The following is a 19,038-nucleotide window of genomic DNA, read 5'->3' as shown; positions in this document are numbered from 1 at the left end:
ACTGATCAGCCAAAATTAAGTAACTACTCTGTAACGACAAATATCACATCAGTAAGCATGTCAGTCGAAGACATTGATGGGTGGTTCAAAGTTACCACAGGAATTTCAAGGATAGATAACAACTGGTTGCTAATGGCTGAGCAGGCGGCACATGCTGTCATGACTGATTGTGTTGTGTGTAGTCTGAATGATATACAATGTCACCAAATGTTGACAGTCAATATAACATTTAAACCACTCTCCCGGAGTGACATCTGGTGGTGGTGTGGAGAAGACAAGTTGTATGATAGACTACCGTACAATACCACGGGATTGTGTGCATCTGTGTCTCTTATTTTACCTGTGTCTATAACCGCCACCACAATCCCTGAATTGCTAACATCTGTGAAGAGCTTGTTACCACATGCATGGAAAAGTAAAGGTCTACCTATGCCTGGAGTGACAATGATCCTACATACATCGACAGCATCGGTGTTCCAAGAGGCGTACCAGATGAATACAAATTAGCAGATCTAGTAGCAGCGGGTTTTAAATCTTTGATTTGTTATTAGTGTACAATTAATAAAAATGTTGACAGAATAAACTATATCCATTTCAATGTGCAGAAGTTAGGAAACAAAACAGAACAAGGTTTCTCCGCCATACACGAGCAACTCTCTGCTACCTCCCTCATGGCTTTCCAGGACCGGATTGCTGTTGATATGCTACTGGCTGAAAAGGGAGGGGTCTGTTCTATCTTTGGTGACCAATGTTGCACGTTCATACCGAACAACACGGCAGCAGACGGAAGTCTGACAAAGGCCCTGGAAGGCCTCAGGTCACTTAACAACAAGATGAAAGACCACTCAGGAGTTGACACATCAATGTGGGATGGTTTTGGAGATACGTTTGGGAAATATAAAAAATATTAATATATGGCTATAGCCGTTTTTGCGGCAATTCTCACATTGTGTGGATGTTGTTGTATTCCGTGCATAAGAACATTGCTAACGAGACTAATTACAACAGCTCTTGCCCCAATGCAGGCAAAGATGGTACCTTTGTATGCTCTGTTGCCCTCGGACACCGATGCTGATGATGACTCTGGCAATTACCATAAAAATGACGATGGTGAAAATTGTAATGACACAAATGTTGATGATGATTTCCTGTCTCTGCATTTTCATGATTTTTACTCAGATCCTGGTCATTATGACGACAACCTCTAAGTGTAACAACTGTTGTTGTGTTCATGATTTCTCTGTTGAAAATCGTATTGCGAAGTGACAGTTGAATGAAGTATTAAATCACCAATAGGATAAAGAGGAGGGAATGATGGAGTTGTATTTATCCTACAGTTGACATTTAATATGTTATATGTGTTCTCAGCCATTTTGAAGAGTTCTCAGCCCGTAAACTAAACTCCAAGGCCATGAGTTGTTTTTTTATGTACAGACTGTGTTTTTGTTCTCACATACCAACGAAATACATCCTGACCTGGCATCCCATAACTCAAGATTGTTCTTCACCAAAGAGCCTGGGAAAAAGGAGTTTCCCAGGACCAAGGTCACCTGTCATCATTGGATGGAAAGCAGACCTTCGAAAGAAGACTAATCAACTCTACGTAGCAAAGGCAAAAACTGAATATTAGAAGGGAGGTTTTTCGAGGAGATCCTCAGAGCCAGAGCCGAGCCGAGCCAGAGCGCAGCAAGCAGGGCAGAGCGAGCGAAAAGATGTCTAACAACAGAATGTCGGCGGCTCTCAATATGATGATTAATAAAGTAACTAATTATAAAGAACCGATTCTCTTTGTCCTATATTGCAGAGCGTTTTATTAAAAATGTTGGGGACATGAACCTAACATTATGTTCAGCTGAAACCAAAATAGAACCCTTTGGTAGAAACACGGGCTCTCGTGTTTGGAGGGGAAAGGATACTGAATTACATCTGAACACCATACGCCTTGTGAAACATACGGGTGGAAATATTATGCTTCTGCAAAGGGAACAGGAAAACTTATCTGTGTCAAGGAAATAATGAATGTGGCCATATATTGAGAGATTTTGAGTGAAAATATCTTTCCATCAGCAATACATAGCCAGGAGTGTCTTCGTAAGAAGCATTTCAAGGTCTTGACGTGGCCTTACCAGTCTTCAGATTTAAACGCTATATAATATTAGTGGAGAGAGTTGAAAGTCTGTGCTGCCCAATGACAGCCCCAAAACATCACTTCTTTAGAGGAGAACCGCAAGGAGGAATGGGCCAAAATACCAGCAACTGTGTGTGAGAAGCATGCGAAGATTTATAGAAAATGTTTGGCCTCGGTTATTGCCAAAAAGAGATTAACTTTTGGTATTGACCAAATACTTATTTTCCATCATGATTTACAAGTAAATTCTTTACAAATCAAATATGATTTTCGGTTGCGGTTACCCATGTTGACAATTACAGGCCTCTCTCAAATTTTCAAGTGGGAGAACTCACACAACTATTGGTTGACGAAAAACTTATTTAACCCACTGGATGTATATATGTTAGTCCTCAATCCATCCATTATCCATCCATCCAATATCTGCACCGCATATGTTCAGTAGGGTCGCGGGGGTGCTGGAGCCCATCCCAGCTATCTTCGGGCAGTGGGCAGGGGACACCCTGAACTAGTTGCCAGCCAGTCGCAGAGCTCCATCTATTATTTGTAGGCTTTTTTTCCTTCACTCTATTTCGACCCACAAACGTGATGATGACGTTTCAGACACACACACTCACACACTCACACACCCCTCCCTTTTCTTTGCTTGGCTCTGGCCCCTGCTTACTCTGTTCTGTCGTTATGGGCCAAATGCTATTAAAATCCCCTCCCTCCCTCACCCCCTCTCTCTCTCTCTTACCCTCCCCTCCATCTTCTCCCTCCTCGCTCGCCCCTCCCTCACTCTCCAGCCCAGACTGTGTTTTGCTGCAGTGAGCGGCAGCCGTGTGCAGAGAAGCGCGTGAAAAGGGGAGTGCATAACAAAAACAAAAACAACCGAGAAAAAGGTGAAGAAGTCACTTGGATAAAGCAGTGTGGAGTAAAAGAAAAGAAGCGAACCCTAATAAAGAAGAGCGCATCACGCGGGAAGTGAGAAGCGAGCAGCGGATCTCAGTGGAGACTCCGGGAGGCGGAACGTTACGGTGCGTGCACACACTTAGTAACATTCCTGAGTTGTATATTTTTTGGTGTTATTGGTGGGAGCGTGAGAGTTGAGACACCTGTCACGCGTCTGCAGGAATGTGCGTGCGGTCAGCACGCTCCCTTGCCCGGTGCGCACGCGCGCACTAATCTGCGATGCAAGATCGTCATCATAATCTCTTTGTTGTTTTATTTCTTTTTAAGTTTAAAAAAAAATGCTTTCACTGCTCATAGTTTTCTAAAGTGGGATCATCATCGTTATCGCCATTATCATCATCATCATGCTCTTGCGTTGTTAGGGTCGGCCATTATTGTTATGACGTGATAAAGTGTGTTGCAACAATCGAACCCCTTCTTTTTTCCCTCTTCCCCTCCTCCTACCTTCTGTCCCCGCCCTAACCGTCCGCCCGTCCCGCAGGCGACGCTCCCTCGCTCCGTGACAATGAGCGTGCACGCGCACGGCTATTTCCAGACGTTCGCGTGTGTGCGTGTTTGAGTGAGACAGGTGCACCCAAGTGATGCTTTGTTCATTCTTATTAAAAGCGGTTTTATAATCTAGCTTGACTGAAAAATACGGATGTCCCCTGTTATGACGCGGCACCACTTACTCACTTACTTCACATGCAGCGAGTCATTGTGATGATTTTGACACCGGAGTTTCCACTGCCAAATTGATGCTATTTTTCTTGCTCATCGATTATATCGGGCAACTTTTCCAGTCGTGGGCCAAATTGGGTTAAAAAAAATGTCAGAGGGGCCGGGCAAGGAGGAGATAAACCGATTGATTTGTTTTGTTTTGTTTTTGCTGACAGTCTCTGATCAGATACAACTGCAGTCACGGTTCATATATCTTTTAACCACCTGGGTTGTAGGGGCACCATTTGCTATGGTGTGTCTTGAGCAAGTCCAGTCTGGCTGCGTCCATCCCTTTCCAGCCCATTTTGGGGGTATGGGGTTTGGTTACCAGTAGCAGGAGATGCCTCCTGATCTGACTCAGATACACCACCTTCAGCATCTGGTTGCTGTTATTTTTTGGTGTAAAGCTTCACCTTTCTTTTCAGGGATGAGCTGTGTTTCAAAATTCCTTCCCACCCATCGTGACGTCCTATAGGCCCAGTGCACATCCTCATAAATGAGCAAAAGGCCGATATCGAGTTTTCGTCCTACCGATCATGATTATGATTTTCTTCTTTTTTTGTCTTACGTGACATTTTCGTTGGCTCAAAATGCCTTTCGGCAGATGTGGCTGTCAGATCAGCCTATGGTAGGACATCTCACGAGGGTAGGACGTATCAGCAGAACACCGGATCTTGACCATGGCGGGCGGCGGCGTGTGTGTGCGACAATACTGATACTAGATCCTGAATCATTTTTTATTTGTACAATACACATTATTATATATTTTGATTTTATCAACTTTCATGACTAGATTAAGCCAGCTGAAACCTTTTACCTACTTTTGCGGTAGTAGGCACAGTCTAATACAACAAACGAGTTATACTCGTATGATGGCTAAAGTAAAGGAATACTAATAATTGTAAATTACAATAATCCTTTGCTACATTGCAAACATTTTTGAACAACTACTAACTACTCTCTGTCAGACTATTTAGCCAATCCAATTGCAGAACACCGTAGCGAGGATAACAATGACGCTAAGCGCCAGCTAATCAAACTGACGATATCATACCCAAAATACATATTTATGGATTAAATCGGCTAAACTGTAGTAAGTAAGCTGTGTAGTGTTAGCATGTAAACATTACGGAAAGTCCGGCTAACGGCTAGAAAAATATGCGGCAGCAGGGGGACATATGGACTTCAGAGAAAAGGTTGTGTAGACCAGGAATGTTAGACACGCAGGCCCGCCAAATATTTTTGATTATTTCTGAAAAAGAGGCGAAGCTCTTGGTCATTTTAATCAAAAGTTATTCTTTTTAAAACAAACACAAAATCAAATGCTCCCTTCATCTGGCCACCAGAGGGCCCAAATGTGTAAAAGAGCTGACGTCCTGCACTGCTACAACCTTTATTGTGCATGTCTCTTTCATTTATTTAAAACCAGTATAACAATTAAGGTAAACATTACAAACTCGAGTTTGTATAGCGTGGTGACTTGGTTAAGGTGTAAAACTGCATTCACTTAACTGTTAAAATAAACAAGATAACACAGTCAATGCCAAACGTGGAGATATTTTTCCCCAAAGTTTGTTTATAAAAGTGTTGTGCTCAAAAAGATCCTTTGTGTTTGTAATATTTAGGGTAGGCTACTAATGTAGGCTGAGCGATAAAGCATAGTACTGAAAAACAAAGCTGCATATATGAAGTATACATTCGTTAACTGATCCTGCCCACCTAAGTACAGAAAGTCTGGATCCGGCCCCAGAGCCAAATAAAGTTTGACATCCCTAATGTAGACTTATCAGAATCTCTCCTTTGCATCTATGAATAAATATAAATGTTATATTTATAATCCAGCATTAAAAAGACCCACGAGCCGTAGTTTGCCCACTTCTGGATAAAATAGTATTTGCTGGTTAACCCTTTTCACTGCATGCATCATCGCTGATGTTAATCCCTGCCATCCCCTCATAAACAATGTAACACTGCATGACTTACTCTCAGGTGAGATTGTCTGACGTTGAGGAAACTCTCCTGCCTGTTACCCAAAGTTTGTTTTTTCTTGGATCTGGAGGCTCACTTGGGTTGCTTTTCCATGAGACAGTTTTTCAATGCTCAAGAGGCTGTTAGCGCTGTGCGACAACAACATGACAATTTCAGCGCCTTTTTACATCCACGCTTGGTTTGCTTGGTGTTCGCCACTTGCCAGGATAGAGGGACCAAGCTCATCGATATTTAGAAGTGGTGGCGTAGCAGCATACCAGGATGTAGCCCCAAGGCTTTTCCTGCTGTTTAGCCTTTGGCTGTCTTCACACCACAGGTCATCACAGTACTAAGAGTCCTGGCCTTTTTTAAAGCCCAACCCTGGGCCTCTCTGGTATGTGGATAAAAAATCGGATATTTATCTGATCCAGTCTGGGCCCCTTAGGCAAAGTACATCTGACTTATACGGGCAAGCGTCACAGTTATTTGGCGAAGGATCAGCTCAGCAGAACAATTTTGAAATCTTTGCAAATATATTGACTGAACTACAAACTAGGTCTTATTTTGTAAGATTTCCAACATTTCGTGCCCATTATTTTTAGATGTAACATGAATGCTTCTCCAGGTTTCCAAATTTTCGGGTGTGGATATTCTAGTCAGCAATTGTGCCCTGGATCTGAGTCAGGCCTCCCTTGTTCTGTTGAACCGATTCCGAGTACGACCATTGCATCAGTGGCTGCGCATAACAATAGCAGACGACTCAAAGTGGGTCAACAATGGTAGCTTGCTTCCAGATGACCCCTGTTTTGCTTCCTATCTTACATCTAGTTAAAGATATTACTCAACGACTATTTTAACATGCAGATAAGAGTCCGACTGAGATCAGAATTAGGGTTTTTGAGCCAATCTAAAAAATTGTTTAGTTGACCATCATCTTATACATGCGTTTGGGCATAACCGGTTCGTAAGCAGCGAAGCACGAGAAATGTCAATATATAAATAGATGTCATTTCTGCATTTAACTTTTGAAACGAAATAAAAGAGGATTTCATTCAATTTACTTTACCTTGCTTGTTTCCTCCTTGCTCCATAATTGGATTTCATTTCGTGTGTAAACAAGTTGTGCTCCTTGGTTGCTTGCCAGAGGAATGGACTTACACTATGTATGGATGGATACGACTGTTGCATTACAATGCACTTGAGGCTTGTTTAGCCAGTAAGCCAGAGTTGCTGTTTATCACTTGTCTGTATACTACAACTCCACAGTTCTTTGTAGCACCAACAGAGAAAAAATATATTTAAATGGAGAAACAGCAGAGATATCTTGAATGGGTTTACTCCACACTGAAAAGAAATTGTGAAATTAAAGGACTAACCCTTACCATTTAATCGGCATACTCGTCGTTGGACCGAGACCATAATGGACTCCTGTATTGTACTATTCTCGGTAAGGCGTTTTTGCACTGGTCATTTACATGACTATTTATAAGACTTAAACCCGTATACATAGTGTTTGGGTGTAACAGCTTTGTAAAGGGAGAAGCAATATATTGTACAAATAAATGTCAAATCTGCATTTAACTTTTTACATCAAATTGCTGGGTTTTGTTTGTTTACAAGTGCTCGAACGTTGCTTACCAGGATTCTGGCTTTACACAATATACGTATATTTAAAGACAATTGTGATTTATTCTCCGCGGTGACAGAAAATACATTTGAAATATTGTAAACAAATCAACAAATTAGCCAGCTATATCGTGTTTTATTAGTTTCTGTATTATTAGACCAAGGTTCTGCGCAACACCAATGAAGAAGAAAAAAGGCCATAGAAGAAATACAATACACATAACGCATTGAAGAATATCAAGGGCTCCACATGACCTTATAAAAGGAGTATCCCAACCTCCTTAACGAGTCTTTTAGTTGTCCGAATAAGAGCATAATTAGATTTTTGAGTTTAACAACGGGCTTTACAAAACCAGAATATTGTGAATATTCTGTTTTAAATGCGACTATTCCCTGTATGTACACACAAGGACGGTTGCCGCGTCACGTGCGGAGCATCGAAGACCGAACGGCCGCGCTCCTAACAGCTCGTATCTTATTCGCTGCTTTTATGCCAGACGTCTGCCGTTTTGTCTGCTTAATCATGGCACAGATCCACATACCGGAGCCGCAGTTAGTTTAATACATTTGCTAGTTGGCGAGCCAACAAGCTTGGTAGACTGTAGTTTGGGCATCTGTTTTGTGTATGGTGTGGTTCAATACACAACTACTTCGTTCAAGTATCTCTTTTCAGCTATAGTTTGAAATGTGTCGTACAAACATACTCGATTGACAGTTGAAGGTCGCATTCAGTTTGCAGGCTAGAAGGCAGGTTCTATTTTTCATGACTTAGGGCCTTAAATGTTTCTACTCAATGGTTCAGAATTGATTCTACCACTGCTCCACTTACTCGTAATGGATGATTTTCCAATACGCGGGTCAATATTCTATCGGAGTGTTTGCTATTGACATTTTCCCACTGCCAAAAGATCACTTTTCCGCTGCATGGATTGCTTTTCTACTGCATGGCTTGCTGCCGACCCATTTCCCAACTCAGTTTGGCTATTGGCACTTTCACACTGTACGTTCCCGCTTGGAGCTCTCTATTGATGCCTCCTGCTGCTCAGGAGATGGCGTTCCATTGCGTGGCACGCTCACCAACGTTGTTTTCCATGGCGTGTGTTGCTATTGACCATTTTTCACTGTAATACTCACCTTCCCCATTTAAAAGCTCGGCTCCGTCATGACAGGAGCAGAGAAACGGTTAAAACCCAGTCATGTAGAACAAAGAAAGATCACAAAGGATGGGTCATCACAGGATCATATTTGGCGTTTCACTGCTGCTTAATTGCTCAGAAACGTTTTCAGTGCCAAAGAGAGGAGCCAAAATTTGTTTTCAGTTTGGACTGTCACTATTTTGAAATGCAGTCTTTTTGAAGTAATCATTCTTCTGCCCATGAATAATGTTTTCCCACGAGGCCTCAATGATGTCCGAATCTATAATCCATTTTTGATTCATCAATTTAAATAATTTGTTAAATGTCTGTTTGTTAAAAAAATAAAATGGATCCTTCTATTCTAACTGAGGATTAATCCTTATGGGTTCTGTCGCTTCAACACACCCTCTTGCCCAGTATGTCTACAGCTCAATGTAGGAGGTTTCAGCCCTGGATTCCAATATTTGTCAACCCTGCGTGACAAGAGCAAAATAAGCAGCAGTTATGTAGGTCCACTTTGCAGTTTTTATCAACCCTACTAAAAAAGTTTTCCCACCTCTGTGGTATTGGAAGGCAGCAGCACTTGAACCCTGACCACATAAGAGCATTAGAGCATGATACACATTTATAAACTATATATATATATATATATATATATATATATATATATATATATATATATATATATATATATATATTCGTTCACTCATTCATTATCTGCACCGCTTATCCCCAGTAGTGCTGGAGCCCATCTCAGCTATCTTCGGGCAGTTGGCAGGGGATACCCTGAACTGGTTGCCAGCCAGTCGCAGAGCACACAGGGACAGACAATTAGCTCACTCATTCATATCTAGGGACAATTTGGACCGGCCAATGAACCTAACATGCATGTTTTTGGAATGTGGGAGGAAACCGGAGTGCCCGGGCAAAACCCACGCAAGCAGGGGGAGAACATGCAAACTCCACACAGTAGGTTCGATCTCGTTACCTCAGAACTCTGCCGCACACACGCTAACCACTGTGCCGCCATGCTGGCCACTAATATATATATATATATATATATATATATATATATATATATATATATATATATATATATATATACGTAATAAACTTATATATATATGATTACGTAAAACATTATTTTTTCAAATTTTCTGTCAGTCATTTACTTATTTCATTATTACATTAATTCATGTAATTGATTATTTGGAAATGTTTAAATCTAAGCTTAAAACTCACTTCTACTCCATAGCATATGAATAACCTACTCTTCTCGTCGGCTGAAAAATAGTCCGTGTAATATAGTGTAATAATCTGTGAAGCCCTTTGAGTCTCTTCGTGATTTAGGGCTATACAAATAAAAATGACTTGTCTTGACTTGAGTTTATAGTGGGAGTAGAGGTAGTGTGCTGATGAGTAGGAGCTGTGTTACAATTTCGATTGCTGTTGCAACCAATGCCGAGCAACTCAGGTCAGCGACTGATCAATCGTTGCTCAAATAAGGTGGTATTTTCCTCTAAAACCTTGTTATAACGTGCAACCAAACTTGGATTTTTTTCGAGGGGGTGTAGAAAAATGTATGTATTCTCGATTAGATACTGTGTATAAAAAAAATATATATTTTTTTGTCCTTTCTGCAAGACCCTGTATCAAACAACCCATGGCCTGGTACTGGTCACTGCACTTTTTATCACTACTTCTTGACTATTACCCACTGAAGAAACAACAGTCAATACACATGCTAACATTAGCATTCCTGGTAGCTGTTCCTTAGTGCTAGCCAGTAATAAATCTTGTTTGGCTGTCTCATCTCGACCACGCTCCTGCTTCTGGAGCAGTAAACTAATTGCACTTGCGGTCCACCACTGTTGTTTTGGTCGCATTCAAACCCCGTTCCTGGCCCCCACCTCTCCTCCCATCATTCCTCTCTCACTCATTACCGTCAATACGCCGGCCCCCACCGCTCCATCATTCCCGACTCCCCGTTAAACCCCCCTTACCCCTCCTTCTGTGCGATCACATGAACCGATCGATGTTTGCGCGTAGTCGTTTTATTCGCAGCGGGAGTAAACCGACAGCCATGCAATAACCCCCCTGACGTTTTCCTGCAGGTAACCCCACCCATCGGCCTCCTCCTGTGAACTTCCCCCCAACGCCCCTGCCCCGCCCACCAATTGGAAGCCGGCGAGCGGGATATCAGAGCGATCAAGCATGGCTTTCCCATCAGCTCTGTTATGGATTGTCGGCGTAATGACGCTTCTCCCTGCGGTTTGCAGCAACGTTGTCTTTGGTGAGTACCACCTCAGTGTAACTCGCCCCCTCCTGCTCCCTTCACTGGGGGGGCTCTGCCCTCAGCATCCTATTGTTTTATCTTTTGCTCTGCCTCTTATCTGCTGAGGCTTTTTTTCAGCTTTCTTATATTCAAACAAGGGAAGTACTGGAGTGGAACTAACAACGCAGGGCCCTCCTCACACCCTTAGTTGCTCCTGCTATGTATGAGGCATAAATGTATTCATGGGAACGCAAACAGAACAGAGACATTTGACATCATTTGCATTATCTTCTTTACAGTTCGATATGATTAGCTGCATATGTTCATTTTATCATTTAATCCTGATCAACACTTAATGTAACCAAAGTAAATCGCAGGGCTCTGTATAAATTTGATGTATGGTGCAATTGGGTACCTGATGGATGAATAAGGTAATCTTGATCGGAACTCTTATAAACCATATTGTTAGATGAGGCCTCTCAGATATTAAATACTGTAGCTTGACTGACCCGCTGGGTTGTTGTAACCTGTCCTTGCTTTGTATATTACCATCTAAAAGCACTTTTACGCACATTATCCAGTTTGAAAAAGTAAAGACCATTGGGTCTCACACTAGTAGCGCAGTGGTGAGGCTAAGTCGCCTCCCCTCCCTGTGTGGGTGGGCGTTAAGACATTTTAAGTATAGGCACTATTTTAGATAAGACATACGTCTTCCGTGTCACGCTAAAAAAGGCTCCACAGCTGTGTATTCAATCTTTCTGGCATCCAGTAAATAGTTAAATGAGCATATGCAATCTCCTTGTTCTTATTTCTTGTATAGCGAGCATTTAAGATAAAAGAACCGGCCTGTTTTGCATCTTTTTTGTGCAGTTTAGTTTCGGTCCGAATTTACGTGGTTTGGTTGTTGAACGGCAGTCTGTTTGGATTCTGACCAATACATGTCGTTACATGGTTAGTGATGGGCAGGTACTGAGACCAAGTATTGGTATCGTTGCTAAGATAAGCCTTTTTCAAGGTAGTGGGGACAGTGACAGAACCTGAAGTTAAAGCAATGGTCAATTGCCTTTAAATGTATAAAATATTCAAAGAAAATATTCATAGGGTTTTGTTATTTTAAAGGGACATTGTGCATGGTTTAAACAACTCCATTTATTAAAAAGAAAACAAAAAATATAGAGATTTATATAATCAGCAAAAATACATAATAAACTATCATATAAACATGCATTTGAAAAAAAACTTGTAGCTAATGACTGTCCACCATCTAACTGCAACGGGTACCTCCATTTATTTTAAATATCATGAGCCTTACCTAGAAGGAGTTTAAATTATTATCCACCATCTTACGGCAACTGGTGTGAAATACTGGCCCCCAAAAATTCGAAAAAAACAGTTTGGTCACTCTGAGTCTCTGTAGTTTTTTCTTCTTCCTTTTGCTTTTTAGCACTCATTTTCGGTTGCACTACATTATACAGTGACAACTCATGGTTAACAATTACACGTATTATCTGTATTTTCTGCTATTTTATGAATGAATCATGTCGGTATATGTTGTTGGTGTCGATGACGGCTCAAAATGTGGTTATCGGTCTGAAAATTGTGGTATTGTAAACCCCTATATCAAATTTAGATGTTAATCTCGACGGCTACAGGGTTCATGGTTCAGTTAGGATATTGGGAACAAAACAACTCAGAATGTAGGATCAAATTAGTTCATCTGAGACTCCATCCATCCATTATCTGCATCGCTTATCCTGAGTAGGTTCGCAGGAGTTCTGGAGCCCATCCCAGTCATCTTCGGGAAGTGGGCAGGGGACACCCTGAACTGGCTGCCAGCCAGTCACAGGGTAGTGCCTAGAGGAAACCCACGTAGACACGGGTGGAACATGCAAACTCCACGCGGGGACCGTGAACTTCTGCACTGTGGGGCTCCGCGCTAATGACCCAACCGCCGTACCGCCTCATCTGTGACTCAATTTGAGTTATTATTGACCCAAGAGATTTTTAGGTGAGGGGAAATTCATTTCAAAATGATGCAAACATTTATCATATAAGCATGGTATGTTTTATTTAGGAAGGCTGAAAGAAAATATTATCCATTTTCCTGTGTTTTTCTGGGTTTGAAGGATGACGGCTTGCTTTTTGCAGTTCTTGTCCCAGCATAAAATGCAAAAACAAACAAACTACTGTGCCGATTGTCAACGAACTTGGCGGAGCGGTAGAGCGGGCAGAGGGAGAAACCCGAGGGCGTTGGACCCGTTTGATAGTCAACAAGTGCAGGCGGAGGATCCGTCTGCGCTCTGTCGGCTATGAAAAAAGAAACACGGAGGGCGCTCTGCAGCGTGCTATCAAACATCCCGGCGAGCTTCCGTTTGATTGACACTTCATTGAGCAATGTGTTTATTATTGCGCTTGTAGCACACAGATTACAGTTTAGCCCCTCTCACACGGGAGTGCCAAGGAAAGTGGAGCCCTGGCAGTGTTGGCTCTTATTTACGTTGTGTTGGCATTTATTCGCCGGTGCCTTTCAGACATTTGTGCGGGGGAAAATTATCGTCACAACCTGAACCGTACCCCCTGACATGTTTCCAGCTCCGTATCCGTGATACTCCCAGATTAGCTGTAACTTTTATCGACTTTGAAAAGAAAACACCTTTGGCAATCTAGGGGAAAGGGGACCACAGTATTTATATCCTAATTCTGGTCACTTTGTTCATAAACAAAAGCCCGTTTCACACTACAGCTATCCCTTTGGTTGTCCCGGTAAACGGGGACCTAAACCACCCGCGTAAAGTGAAAATCCGCAGAGTAGCGTCACACCTTCATAATTGTCCCCAAAGAGTTAAATTTACCTCCATATGACAGAGTATTCAACTGTAACAAAATAACAATGAAATACAAATAATAACACACGACACATAATTGCAGTTGAACGAATGGTTTGATTGTCATTATACAACCGTAAAATTAAATCAGAGGGTTTTCTCCTTTCAGTGTAAAAAGCAATTTTGAAAAAGGCTGGCTAGCTGCGCGCTAGCATTCAGTGTCCTCAAATTGAGCCACTTCTCTCCGATGATTAAAATAAAACCGTCTCGAATGTTGCTATTTCCCACGAGTTTTGACTCCCAGTCAATCGTTTCATGGCTAATAGACCTGGCGTTGGTAAAATACAGAGGTGGTTTAGCAGAGTTTTTAGGCCGGAATAGCAGCACCGCTCTTTGCTTCCCCAGACACCGCCCGAGTCACTTCTGGAACCAAGATAATAATCCCAGGAAGCACGTGATGGTGAACACAATTTTGTTGAGCTCTTTTGACTTTTCTTAGAGTCCGATTGAATTGATTAATTATTTTCAATGTAATTAGCCACTCAAAGCTAGCACTCACTTTGCTTCCTCGATTGTTTATGGAGGCAGCGCCCACCTGCTGTGTGACTGACAATTTACACCAGCCTATCAGAGTCGCAAACACTGACAGTCACATCCACCCAAAAGAGCGCCTTCCCTAATCTGTCCGTGCGGTGTGCTGTCTAGCAGAACACAATGCAAGGTACAATGATATTAATGGCAATAAAGACAAAATCAATTCAATTCAAAATCAGTGGGAGTGAACCAGCAATAACTGAAAGTGAGAAGTAGCGAGAGGTCTCTGTATATGCAGAATCCATCCTAAACCAACCCATACAGTACCTATGGGGTTGGAACAGGGGCTTGGGGCCATATTAGGCCCGCCAACAGATTGAATCGCAAAACGACGCCGTGACAAGCGCAAAAGAAAAACAAGCTGCAGTTTTTAATATGTCCACTGGATGTCGTTAAACCCAGGAAACCACTTACAAAAAAATTGGAGTTGTCCTCTTTCTATACTTTTTTCTCTATCTGTCAAAACTGTCTTTCTCTTCTACTCCCTCTTTCTCTCTTTTTCTCTTTCTCTTTCAGTGTCTCTCTTTCTGTCCTCCCTTTCTCTCTCTTTCTATTTTTATATCCCTCACCCCTCTCCCTCCTCTCTCTTTCTCTCTTTCATTTCTCACATCTGTCTCCCTCTCTTCTTCTTTCTCTATTTGTCATTTACTCTCACTTATTCCCACTTTCTCTTTCTTTCGCATTCTTTTTTCTCTTCTCTTTTTCTCTTTGTTTCACTGTCTTTTTTTCTTTCCTATTTTTCTCTCTCTCTTTGTCCCTCTCTTTCTCTCTCATTTTTTCCTCTTTCGCTTGCTCTTTTGGTCTTCCTTCCTTTCTTTCTTTCTTTTTTCTTTCTTTCTTTCTTTATGTCAGTCTATTCATAAATGCACATCACCGCTGCTATTCTATTAAGACTTATTTCCATATTTTTGTAGTTTTTTAAAAACTTTTTTCCTGGATGGAATTTGCAAAAAATGCAATAAACAATGTCCCAAAAAACAGATGTGACCCTGAAAAATGAGAAAAATTGTGATCATTGTTTGATGACAGATTAGTCATTTTTTCCCCATTCCATTTTTTCGTATTTTCACCCATTCCATTTTATAGTGTTTATAAACTTATTTCCATTCTCATTCTCTTATAAATTACATTGATATAATGTTTATAATATAAAACATTGAAATCGAATAATTGTCATCAATGCCCAGTCTTACTAAAAAGTGCAGAGAAAGTTAAATCATGCCCCCAATAAGCAGCTAGTTAATGGGTAAGTGTGAAGCACATTGTAAAGCGCTTTGGGAGGTCTTCATTGACTTAAAAAAGCGCTATATAAATGCAGACCATGTAAATGACCTTTTTCCCTCGTATATTGCCATGGTAACGTATCGGAGACGTGTCGGGTGATACAAAAAAAAAATCCGAATATTTTTAACCCAATGCGACTCATAGGGTTTGCTTAACCCTCTGTTAAAATATCGGAAGCAGGATTTTGTTTATTTTGCAAAATGCTCGTCAAAAAGTGGGAGAAAAACTAGAAAAAAGAAGACCAATAATTGGTTATTCTCTAAATTCCACAATATAATTTCTGAGGTTGGCAAAATATGTCGAGCGTAATTGTGGAATGTATTGTAAATGTAAACAAACAAAAAAAGATTAAAAGACTAAATGAATAAATGGAATACCGTAATAAAGCTAAGTTAATTCGTCTGCTCCTCAGTTCTGAGGTCTCTTGTTCAATTCCAGCTACCGGCCTTTCTGTGCAGAGTTTGCATGTTCTCCCAATATCTTTGTAGGTTTTCTCCGGGCAATTTGATTGGTGCAGCAATTAGATGGATGGATAAAATTTGCCTTGTTGAGTTATAAGCATTTATCACTGTCTATTGGCTCGAGTAAAACTTAGGCACATGCCGACGCCCCCAAAAGAAGAAAAAAGATCACTGACATGATCATGTGCCAAGTCTCTGCTTGGCTGCGGCTACCAGTACCTTGATGTGTACTCTAATAACAAAAGTGTTTGCACTCCAAACACAGAGCAGGACGGACGGGTGTGTCTTGCAGTAGCGCGGCTGTGTGACTTTGGAAGGATATTCAGCCCCCCCCCCCCCCCCCCCCCAACCCCCCCCGCCCCGCGGCCATCTTCAAAGGAACCCGACGGAATGTTAAGCTATGTTGTTAGATCGATCCTGCCGGGTGATGGCAGCGATCCCCTCTCGCTAAGGCTCCATTTGAGACAGGTGCAGGTGGAACGCCGATCCTCACTGTTACCGGTTTAAATTGCAAGTGACTGTAACGCATTTTTCACAACATCTCCGCGGGGGCGCGCCCACATGCATCACCGGCAATTTGATTGAACTCCTGCTGAACAGACTGATAGTGTGTGAATGATAAATTATACCCTACCGTTCAAAAGTTTGCGAAATCTCCTTGTTTTAACGGAAAGGCCCTGTTCTTTTTTCAATGACTATCACATGGAACTGATCGGGAATACACCCCATACATTGGTGACGTGGTAAATGACTATTTAAGCTGCAAATGTCTGTTTTTTAATATCTACACCGCTGAATAGAGGCCCATTTCCAGCAAAGCAGCACATTGTGTTTGTTCATTGCGCTAAAAGCCTAACAGATGGTTAGACAAGTGTTTTTCAACCTTTTTTGAGCCAGGCCACGTTATTTACATCGGAAAAATTTTGCGGCACACCACTAACCAAAAATGTTATAAAATGACACTGAAAAGTAAGTTTAATTACAATATGATTTTTAATACCCCCAGTTTTTATAGCACAGACAATTGACAATGACATCATATTTGAAGAAAATGATTCATTAATGTTTTATTAAATTGTACATTTTAAAAAGTGGATAATTTCTCACGGCACGACGATCTCTCACAGCACACTAGTTTGTCGCGGCACTGTGGTTGAAAATCACTGGGTTGGACAACCCTTGTGCAATGATGTTCGAAAAGCTAAAAACAGTGTAGAGAAGCTATAAAACCGAGTCGAGTTTCTGAAGCATCGCATTTGTGGATGTGCTTCAACTTTCAGAATGGCCAGAAAAAGCGAATAAAAAATGAGGGCCATTCCGTGCGAGCAATTGGCCAGAAACTGAAGATCTCCTACAACAGTGTGTATTACTCCCTTTAGAGATCAGCACAAACTGGTTGTAACCAGAGTAGAAAGAGAAGTGGGAAGCGCAACCGAGCAAAGGACAAACATATTGGTCTCTAACTTGAGAAATAGACACCTTGTAGGTCCTCAACTAGCAGCTTTGTTAATTAGTACCCACAGGACACCAATGTCAACTTATAAAGTGAAGATGCTGGCCTTTGAGGCAGAATGGCTAGGAAAAAGACATACCCAAGACTAGCAAACAAAAGGAAGAGATTGATGAGGGAAAATGAACACAGACATTGGAAAATTTCTGGGATGAATAAAAGTATGACTTTTTCATGGAAAACACAAAATTGTCCGGGTGACCCCTGATATTGGTCGGTAATGTATGTGCGGAATTGCGTGTATAGTTGGTGAGGGGGCCCTGCCCTCCTCTTTAGTAGCCAATGAGGTGGGCTGGGCGAGTATCCAATGCAAATGGACATGTTGAGTGCTGTTTTGATTGATCTTGCTTGTTAAGGTGGGTCATTATTCGTGTTTAAATCAGCACAAACGTGTTTGGAGATTGAGGGAACAAACTAGATTCTTTAACCTTTAATCCAGTGGTACCGAACCAACGTCGCCCAATTCATATAAAAAATAATACTAAAAAAACATTTTTTCACAACTTTTTCCCTGAACTATACTTTTTCCCTTTGACCTCTTAAAAATGTATTCATTTGTTAAAGAATTCATTTGTTTTTCTTACCTAGATAGTTCTGAAATTATATGTCCGTGTCTTTTCAGTTCTTTTACTCCCTTTTTACTAAAATGGATCCTGATCAAGGAACCTTTGCACTGGGTGGGTGTGCCTTCTCAGGACAGGTCTGATCATTCCTTCCTCCAACCGCAGTTTGACATCCCTTTCCGTGTGGATGAGCCTTCCTTAATTGCCTTTCCTCACACGGTTGATCTGTGCCTTCCTATGCTTTCCTTTTTACTCTGTGTTTGTTTGTGTCTGGTGTTTTCATAAAACACTTACAATTGTATTATTTTCAAGGGAAGAGCAATGCAAATACATTAGGATTTTATTCAATGTATTATCTGGACTATAAGGCCTGCATTTGCCAGAAAATCAAAAGTGTTTTTTATCATTTGGTGCACCTATAGACCAAAAATATGGTAAATAAAATCGGAAATACATAATTACAAGAAAATGCTTCTATGTACAGTAACCAATTAAGAAGGATTCAATTTCAGCGGGTATAACAGATTCCCCGATTTTCATTTTTTGTGAAATATGCTTTTATAGTTTTTGATTATTTGTTTTAATGGAAGCTTCACTCTTATTGTAGTTTTGATTTTATGCACCATATACACGAAAAATCTTTCACAAAAGAATATTTTTGTGGGTGTGCCATAAAATCATGTGTGCCTTATAGTCTGGAATATCTGTTCTTTGCAATTCTAAAAGTCTTCTTTTCATGATAAAATAGATCTATTTTCATCAAATTGTAAACCAACCCAAGGGAAATCTATACAATTTGTTTTTGTTTTGACAACTTTTCTCACCCAAAACTAAATTTTGTCATCCCTGTCCACTGTAGCATTCCTACATTTCAATGAGACTCACGTAGAATAGATCTAAATGAACTCTTAACAACTGTACAGACGATTCCCTTCTTACAACCATCAGACTTATGAAAAACGGTAGATACAAACATTTTTTTCAGGATGTCGAAAAATATCCAGACATTGCTGTA

General features: G+C 41.1%; 1 protein-coding gene across 3 annotated transcripts in view; it reads left to right on the top strand.

The window, feature by feature from the left end:
* Positions 1-2,937: 2,937 nt before the first annotated feature.
* cadm3 (cell adhesion molecule 3) overlaps positions 2,938-19,038 on the top strand; it is a 171,632-nt gene continuing 155,531 nt past the window's right edge. For all 3 annotated transcript variants that reach the window (XM_088336610.1, XM_088336601.1, XM_088336594.1), the window contains exons 1-2: positions 2,938-3,147; positions 10,626-10,804. In XM_088336610.1, coding sequence (XP_088192736.1) covers positions 10,726-10,804 — 79 coding nt within the window. In that variant the 5' untranslated portion in view covers positions 2,938-3,147; positions 10,626-10,725. The remainder of the gene's footprint in view (positions 3,148-10,625; positions 10,805-19,038) is intronic.

The sequence above is a fragment of the Urocampus carinirostris genome, chromosome 1, assembly GCF_059441175.1.
Source record: "Urocampus carinirostris isolate Australia breed hairy pipefish chromosome 1, RoL_Ucar_1.0, whole genome shotgun sequence".
In the NCBI taxonomy this organism is placed as follows: Eukaryota; Metazoa; Chordata; class Actinopteri; order Syngnathiformes; family Syngnathidae; genus Urocampus; species Urocampus carinirostris.
Note: the sequence above shows the minus strand (reverse complement) of the source record. Positions and strands in the feature narration are given on the sequence as shown.